Source organism: Morone saxatilis, unplaced genomic scaffold (assembly GCF_004916995.1).
Source record: "Morone saxatilis isolate NCDOM2014 unplaced genomic scaffold, NCSU_SB_2.0 Contig10, whole genome shotgun sequence".
Classification (NCBI taxonomy): Eukaryota; Metazoa; Chordata; class Actinopteri; family Moronidae; genus Morone; species Morone saxatilis.
In genome coordinates, this window is record NW_023339652.1 from 13,838,241 (window position 1) to 13,847,820 (window position 9,580).

Genomic DNA, 9,580 nt, shown 5'->3' on the forward strand with positions numbered 1-9,580 from the left:
TCACATTTACGTCTCCCTGACGCGCGCTCTGCCACACACAACGCTCACAAACCACCACACACACACAAACACCACACACATCAGCACACCACACACGCGCGTGTGCACACACCACACCACACACACACACACACAGCCCCGCAGTGCGCCTTACAGACACACTCATTACCTCTGAGACGCCTCTGGTTTTACCTTATCTGGCCCTGTTTAGCTTCAACACATTTCAGCGAGCACATTGTACACCGATTTACCTCCTACATGGTGCAGTAAGGGATGGCATATGGCAAGACAAATTATTACACACTGACAATGAGACGGTACAGCTTGTTATGACTTTGGAGACTTTTCTTCTGCCTTTTTAAAAAAATGAAATAAGACCTTTGGAATCAGCTGATTTTTTTTTTTTACCGAGATAAAACACACTGTAAGGATATCCATATGTTTCCCTTTAGTTTTGATGCTATTAAGTGGGTGTGATTCATTTGTCATAAAAATCCTCATATCATAATTTAACAGATGCGAGAAAGAAACATCAATAAAAACGGTGTGCACTGTATTTCAGCATATATTTTCACCCCAAACGGCGGAGCAAATATAAATGAAGACTTTAAAGTTAAGGTACTAATATGGACATTTAAATATAATGTTTAAATTAATTAATACAATGCAATATTATTGTATAACAGCACATCATTTAATGTGTCAGCTGACCTTTTGAACTTCTATTGATGTAACTTGAAGTTGAACTCAAAGCTGTAACACACTTTGTGACCATCAAATCTAATGATTTTATGGTCACATTCTATACTGCTGCATGTTCCAAGTTTTAATGTGGAGAAAAGGCCATTAAAAACCTAGATTTAATCCTTTGGGGGCAGCTGTCACACTTTGTCGCCTGTTGCTAAGGTTACAGCCCAATCCGATGCCATGTACTGTTATATGGATGTGATTTCAAAGCGGTTTACCTTGTCCGAGCGTCCATTGTTGAGGCTGAGGTTGCTGACAGCGGCGACCTTGGCGTCCAGGACCTGCTGCTCTCTCTTCAGCTGCTCCTTCATCTGCCGGGCCTCGGCGAAGGCCTTGGTGACCGCCTCGTGGTCGTTCAGGTAGGCTGTGGAGGACAGCGACGACAACAAGTCTGCTGAGACACAGACAGAGACACACAGACACAGAGAGAGGGCGAGCAATTAATTTAGTTTTGCATTAACAGTGAATAGAAATGTTCTTCAAGTGATTCAAGTTGAGTGTCTTTGTGTACTGTTATTTGTTTATTTATTATTTACTTATTTTAAACAGCATTTACAGTTAATCTTGTGTGTGTGTGTGTGTGTGTTTGGGAAGCTGGCAGGATGTTTTCATGCAGAATAAACCTTCCCCTGAACCATGAGGTAAAGACATTAACATACACACACAGTTGATGAGGGGCATCTGTGTGTGTGTTTGAGCCTGAGAGAGGGAGACAAACACACACACACACACACTGACCACTTGACTGTCGAGTTGGGCATGTGAGTCAGAGTGTGCCCCCGGCTAGCCTTGCTACAAGCTGCCCACTGCCTCCCCACCTGCCCTCAGCCGTAAACACACACACACACACACGCACACACACACACAGAAAGACAAAAACTAAGAACACAGACACTCACACACAACTTCAACCCCTGGACTTTAAATCCCTTTAAAACACACACACACACACACACACACACACATCTCTTTTCATCTGAACCGTCACAGTTCCACTTTATAGAGGTGGCCAGATGACTCTTATTACAGCTAAAAAGTCCTGCTAATTTCCCCAGTTGAGAACATCTGTCCTGCTGCCGAACACAGATCACATCTCCCCACTCCTCCTCCTTGCCGCCTATTATTTGTATTATTTCCGCAGCTTAGCCGCCGATGAGGCATCTGAGGCATCTGCTCCGACTGTGTGTGCGTATGCGCAAGGTTGTGTGCGGCACTATCGCCTCTCTCTATCAGTCGGGTTAGCTCTTAACAAAGAGCTGCGGCCGGCTTATGGGGCCTTTATCAGCGCTAATCCGCACCGCTAATGCCATCTCAGGCCAGATTACCAGCTTCAGATTGGTAATGACAGAGCCGTGAACTCTTTCAGAAGTCATAACCGGAAAATCTGGATGTGAGCGGGGGCCAAAAAAAAAAGGGGGTCGGGGGTGGTGGTGGTGGTGGTGGGTGTCAAGAGAGGACAGAAGAGGGAGAGAGGAGAGGGCGATGGAATCGGGTGGCAGTCAATTTTAATCTGGAGTCAAAAGAGAGGGAGGGGGGACAGATAGATATTCTTGTGCTCATGAATGTGTGTGTGAGTCTCGCTTAAACTGACAGCGATGCCAACCATCCAGACAAGTGAATGTGACCCAGATAGAAGGGGAGGAGGGTTTCTCTCTCACTTTACACACACAAGTTTAGTCTCTCTGTGAGCGCCAAATCTGTACAGACAGCCGCAGTACATTTCTGACCACAAAAACACTCCGGCAGGGAGGTCAGGGGGAACTGCAGTGTTTTATGACAGGAAGACAAAGACAAATGTGTGATCGTGGTAGAAGTTACAGGCGCTGACAGCCCTTCAGTTTGGTTTGAGATGGGTAGACGGATGGACGGATGAAGTAGGAGAAATAGAAATGTGCCTTTGGGTCGGGAGGTGTCAGAAGAGAAAGAGAGGTGCACTGTGGAGAAGTCAGCCGAGACAGACAAACTAAAATGTATTTGGACACGTAGGGACGTAGTGGAAGGTGAAGCTACTGAAACTCATCTTTTTACCTGCAGATATGACCCAGATATATTCTAAAAGCCTTAGTGAGCACTGAATAATCAGATCTTATGCTCTTTTACACTTATTCATAAGCTTGTATCCGCCATTTTTTCCAGGCATGCATCTTCATGACATACATTTATTCAAACTGAGCCTCATTACAAGTGATATGAACCTGATGTAATGTATGTTAAATGAGGACAGGCTCGTTTAAAGTCCAAATGAGCTTGTTAACTAGCAAAATTATACCAATTTAGCATTCAGACAAAAAAAAAAAAATCATGTAATCAGTGCTGGAAGAAGTATTAAGATCCTTTGCTGAGGTAAAACTAGTTATACAACAATGAAAAAAAACACTCCATTCAGGTATTCAGAGTTTTACTTAAGTAAATGTACATAAGTATTATAAACAAAATGTATTTAAAGTATCAAAAGAAAAAGTGTTATATTCTTATATATTACATATTGTATTATTTTTATGGATAATCATATAAAACCAGTCATTTCAAACCCTGTTTCTTCAATATAAAACACCACCATTTTGAACACTTAATCAGTCCCTCCCAGTCCAAAAATAAAATATTAAAAACTATGCATGTGATTTAAAATGGAAGAGAAAAAAAAGACATAAAAATAACTTATGTCTGCATTGCTGGGCACTGGGTTGCTCACTAGAGTTTTGCCACCTTTTTCATTTCCACTACATCCACAAAACGTGTGTCTGTTTTTGTTCCCGTCTGAATTTAAATAACCTGAACACACATTCATACTCTGTGCCGCCCACACACACTCACTGCCACATCAAAACGACCGCCTCTAGACTCTTTTCCAATTTGTCTGCCCCCTCTATCCCCTCTGAACTTGTAACAGGAATCCTAATACGACTATGAAGCGTAATAACAAATGTGTTGGTGAGCGGCTAAACTCAGTGGCAACAGATGGGACCACGAGCTACAACATAACTGCGATATGCAACACAAAACACACTGGTCTCCACACACAAATAATTCAGCAGGGATCACACACAAACTTTAAACACTGTAATCCATTTTTCTGAACAAAAAACATCTGGGACCACAAATCCACTAATCTGATATTAAATCCACTGATTTGTTGAAAAACAGTGAGATTAGCCAAGAAGTCAGAAAAAAAATGACTAACTGCCTATTGCATAGGAGGAGGAGGTGGGATTGTGAGCTTTTGTGTGCGTTTGAGTGTGTGTTTGAGTGTGTGTGCTGCCATTGTGTCATTAATGCTGGGTGTTTGCGCTGTCCTGGCTCATGTAAGAGGCTTGTCTAATCTCATTGGTGATACCTCCTGTCTGTCATGCGCTCCTCTCTTTATTATTCCCCCGCTTCATCGCTCGGGAAAGTGCTAATCCCCATCTCTCTCTCTCTCTCCTTCCCTCCTTCCCCTCACTCCTATGTCTCTCTGTCTCTTTCAGTCACTAATAAACACATAACAATGAAGCAGCCCGGAGGCAAATAGCGACACGCAGGAAAAACACAAACACACTAATTATAGCCTGTTACATATGTGTAATATTTGAACTATCAGTGTTGCGTGAAAAATGGATTAAGAGTACAAAATAGTCATAATCATTTATGTCATATTTTATGTATGTGTGCATATGGCCGGGTATGATTATGGTACTGGTACTGGCAACAATGGCAGCACCACGAGGAAAATGCTATTTTTGTCTTCCCCCACTACCAGCAAGGCTATTACTGTTTGCCTTAAACACGTACATTGTCATTATGGGAAAAATGCTTTTTAGAAAAGTGCATTAAAGTGTGGGAACACTTAAAGGAAAATAGGGGTTTATTACAACTGCTAAAATCAAAGAAAACCTGACCTCTCTGATCGTCAGATGATCCTTCAACTTTTCCAATGGTGTGCATGTGCGTGCGATGGATACTTAAGTCCACTTACCAATTGAGCTGACTCTGGTCGGTGGTCCTCCGATGCTGGAGGGGGCGACGCTGTGCTTCATGGAGCCGGCATGGCCCAGCTTGGTGGCGGCAGCAGCAGCAGGGACCTGTGGGGAAGTTGGGGGGGAGTTGGGTGACTTGCTCTCGGATGCCTTAGGCTTGGCCGACAGGTTCAGTGGCTGTGCACCCTCACTGTCCTGCAAAAACCAAAACAGCACAGTTTCGCCTGCTGTGACCACCGTAGGAATTTGGGAACGGGAGGCAAGGGGAGGGGGTCCTCCCCCTTCCTCACAGAGACCACTCGCAATGGAGGCTTTAACACGTACCAATTAAACGGGAGCCCATGCACAGCAATCTAAGGCAAGCCAGGTGGGACAGATGACGAGGTGCATGCCACTGCCCCTATCCAAACAGCTCATCGTATGCGAAACAATTAACAGCACAGACGAAAATAAACAAAATTTGGTGCAAACCACTGACATTCACATGCAAAATAACTGACTTCCTATCACAGCGAAGTCGAGACAATTCATGCAGATGCATGTGCACACTCCACATGCAGGCTCCTGTAAACATGCACTGTAATGCTGCTCCTCAACATGCTTCAAACAAGGCCAACGGTATGAGCAACAATCAAACACCTGAGGAGAAGAAACACCTTGAAATCATTCTCAAAACTACAGTGGGCGCCTCTGTCTTTCACAAACAATAACACCTCCCTGAGACTGTCTTTACAGCTGTGAGAAAGACATTGACATCTCAATGTATAAAACAGCAAGCAGAACAGAGGACTGTCTGCCACTTCAATGTGCACTTGCTCGATTAGAAACAAGGGACCTTCATGGCTGTGAACATGGGACTTTATGCCTCAACAACACACACAGCCCCAGCAACCAATCAATATCTTTTGAAGAAGCTGTTTTTACAGATCTATGTTGTTGATGCCAACAGTACTCCCATAAAGTATTCCAAACAGTATTATCATGTCTATATCGTCAAATTCAGTCATTCATCTACATCAAAAGGTGTCTGCGCACAGCGATAACCTCAGTGCATGTAACAGACAGTGGCCCCTAAATGAATCGGCATGTGGACCACCGCACCACGCCGGGGGCTGTTATCATGTTAATTGTCATGGCAACACCACCCCTGCCGATGACCTAATCCAATCAGGGGGTGAGCCTCGGAGGGTCACATGACAGGAAGGAAGGAATTAGATCGCCGAGGGGCCAGATGTACAGAGACCACTCTGTGTAATTAAAACTCCTCAATTAAAAGACAGGCACAACATGGGCCCACCAGGATAGATGCACAGCAACAGTGTCTGTGAGGTTTAGAAATACACTTTGTTGTTTTACTGTTTATTAATAAATGTTCTTAAATGTCCACTTTATAAAACCGAATTAAAGGGGACTTTATTTATAACAGGTGTGGTCCTATTATAGCTAAATTTAAACCATAGAACAGAGACATTATTTTCTGGTCATTAGTCTAATTGCTGCTTAGGGGGAGTAGAATCCAACATACAGTGAGATCCAAAAAGAGAGCAAGTACTGTGTGTGTGTGTGGTATATCCACTCATTAAGGCCGACTTTCCCTGATTCCCACTCCTTGAGTCGTACTAAGCCTTATGAGCCCCTCACAACTCAATTAAGCCCTTCCAATTAAGCCCCTACATGTGTACGTGCCTATGTGTGTGTGTGTGTGATCGCCACTTTGCGTGCACGTGCGCGTGTGTGTGCGATGAGGCCTAACCGGATTGTCCTTCATTAGGGGGGTCTTTCTAAATAGACGGAGGACCCCCAAAGATGCCTTCACTGAGACAATGGGCCGAAGAAGAAGAGGAGAGAAAGGAAAAGAGAAAAACTGAGCAGGATCTTCTCAATCCTGACCCATATTATGGCGGGCTTTGGCTGGGAACGCGTTTGAATATTTATTACAAATAGATAATGCCTCCGCCTCTTGTACAGTGGATGGGGGAGTCTCCCCTCCGCGCAAAGCCAAATCCTATGGTGGGAAGGTAGCCAACCTGCATTATGCCAGTGTGGAGGAATTAGTTTAGACAGTGGAGCTGAGAGGCTTGGACCGACTTGTTTGTGTGTGTGTGTGTGTGTGTGTGTGTGTCATTGCTAGACATTGTTCAACAAGCTCTAAACCTCATAACAGTGTGTGTGTGTGTGTGAGAGAGAGAAAGAGGCCTCTAAAGCCTCTGAAAGGCTTGGAATCTTGAATTAATACAATTGCTTTTGTGTCTCTCTTGGCTGATGAAACAGTCTCCAGCTTTGAGACAGAAAACATGCAGAGTGACAACGAGAGCCAGAGGGACAGAGAGGAAGCAGGAGGGAAGAGATAATGTGTGTGTGTGTGTGTGTGTGGGCTGCATTTCACTTCTGTGGATGCCGACATGTGCAAGGGTTCTGCATCTTATCACAGGAGCTGACGGTTCAATTAACAGGACAAGTGTGTGTGCCAGTACTGTTGATCCTGGGCTGGTTTCTGTGTGTGTGCTACAATGTCCATGTCAAGACCTTTACATGTGCCTCCCTCCTTTCATCTCCTTGTTTATCCTACTCTCTTCCTTTCCTTCCAGCTATAAGTGACTGTTTGGATATTAATTATATTGTCATATCTAATTCTCTCAGACAGCAGACGACACAGGAGAGCCAGATATGACACTGCTTCTTAGAATGTGTGGCACTGATTCAAAGTATGTAAATGCACTTCACATTTTCACTGATTTGTATTTTGAGAAAAGAGTAGATGTGACCTAACCTTGACAGTCTAGACTGGTTGTTTTTGTCTTTTTGTTAGTTCTATTTTACTGAATCATAACTGTCTTTGTTAATAATAATCATTAGATTCCGTTCCCAGACTTTTTAAGGTAGTGTCAATTGTAAATATATTTTATAGTTTTGCATCAGTGTACATTTAAATGATTTTACTTTTATGGTTTCACTGGGCTATGAAAGTAATGACACACTACACAATCTGAACAGACTGTATATACAAAGTTTATATGGCAAAACTAGCTCAGGATTGTTGCCAAAATCTCTTTGTTATTCTTCCAAAAATGTATCAATCAATAACAATAATACTGACAGCAGTTTGTCAGTTGCATATTGCAATTACATGCCTTATTCTCTGCATTTTAGTTGTTTCTCTGCATGTTAACTGTAGAATTAGTGTGTACACACAAGTACAAGTAGTAATACTACCATGTAAATATACTCTGCAGCAGCAAAAATGTATGCTTTTACATTTTTGCTTTAGTAAAAGTACATTACTGTTAAGTACATACTTAAAGTAAAAGTCCTTAAAATGCACATGTTTTTTAATAATGTATCTGCTCATGAAATATGTTAACAACATACTGGTTTTATCTATAACGATACATCAAATTTTATGAGTTGATTTGTATGTAAAATCTTGTTGTTACTGAAGAAAAGTACATCAAAATTGTACAGTACTTAAGGAAATGCACTTTTGGCCACTGCGTGTTTGTGATGCATGTCAGCGAATGGGCTACATATGGTGCATAATTTGAATCGCACTATTGTATGGGTGTGTATGCATGCCTGCCTACATCTGAAGATCCACTCTTGCGTATGAGAAAGCTGCATGTATGCTGCAGTGATTTGTGCACGGGTATGTGTCTGTGTTTGTGTGTATGTGTGTGTGTGTGCGAAGGGGCTGCATGGTTTCAAATTCGCATGGTGTCTTCTTCAACACCTGTGTGTGTGTGTATGTGTGCATTTGAGCACGTGTGTGTGTCCGTGTCTCACCCGAGGGTAAAGCACTTAAGCGGTGTGTGCCTGAGTCCAAACAGCTGTGAGCAGAGGCAGACAGCGCGTCTCTAAATGACTAGAGACCCGAGATAGAGCCCACAGGGGGAGCACACCTCTGAAATATACATGTCACTCACCCAGAGAGAGAGAGAGAGAGAGTGTTAGAAAGAGTGAGTGAGAGCGCTGCAGTGGTCAGCCTGAATGAAAGAAATCAAAAAAGGAAAAAGAAGGAAAGAATTCTTTCTTGTTTCTTTTTCTTTTTTGATTTACTTTATAAAGAAAGATAAATATCTCTAAAACTTTTATAAAGTTTGTCTCTCAATGCTCACAAACAGTGCAAGTGCATGGGGGGAGTAAGACCGACACAGCGGTGCGATCAATTGGTCGGTTTGGCTCCATGGGGCCCCTCCTGTGCCATGTGCGTCCACTCCCCAGTCTGCCACTCCTGCTTGACTGGGGAGGCCATTATGGCTCCCCACTTCCCCTCCACCACAGGCCGCAGCACTTGCCTGTCAGCCCAACTCCATATATATGGTAATAAGACAAGTGTGTCTGTGGGGCTGGATGGTAGAAGTCTGTGTGTGTGTGTGAGTGATGGAGGTGTAGGGAAGGGGTTGATGGACAGGGAAGCAGGGGTGCGTGCTCTGGGGTCAACCGTAAGCTTTAATCTGTGCTTTAAACTAGAGTCCTGAACATGTGAGTGTGTGTTTATGGACACAGGAGTTGGCATAGGTCAAGAACAAAGTGGAAAAAAAGGTGATGAAGAAGGGTGAAGAAGTTGCAAGTATCATAGGAAAAGATGTGAGAGTGGAAATAAGAAAAGGAAAAACAGGGGGAAAGTGAAGATAAAGGAAGGGAGAGGAGGGGAGAAGAAAGTAGAGAGAAAGAAAGGAAGGAGACAGGAAAGGAGAGGTGAAAGAAAAGGAAAAGAAGTTGTGAAACTTTGATTTATGCGATAAAATGAGGGATTAAACACAAACCAGATTGTCTGTAGGAGTCTGATCATGTGTGTGTCAATGTCTGTGTGTGTGGATTTGTGACTGACCACTACACTTGTCGGGGGGTCCCAGGGTGGACAGAGGGTGGCAGGGGACATA

At 43.4% G+C, this 9,580-nt stretch overlaps 1 protein-coding gene across 1 annotated transcript in view; it reads right to left on the reverse strand.

Annotated features, from left to right (window-relative positions):
- Positions 1-9,580, reverse strand: part of sox5 (SRY-box transcription factor 5) — a gene marked incomplete at its 5' end in the record, with an annotated part of 56,087 nt that overhangs the window by 8,976 nt on the left and 37,531 nt on the right. Inside the window, 2 exon segments of the mRNA XM_035678486.1 lie at positions 966-1,141; positions 4,700-4,895. Of these exon segments, the coding sequence (XP_035534379.1) occupies positions 966-1,141; positions 4,700-4,895 (372 nt within the window).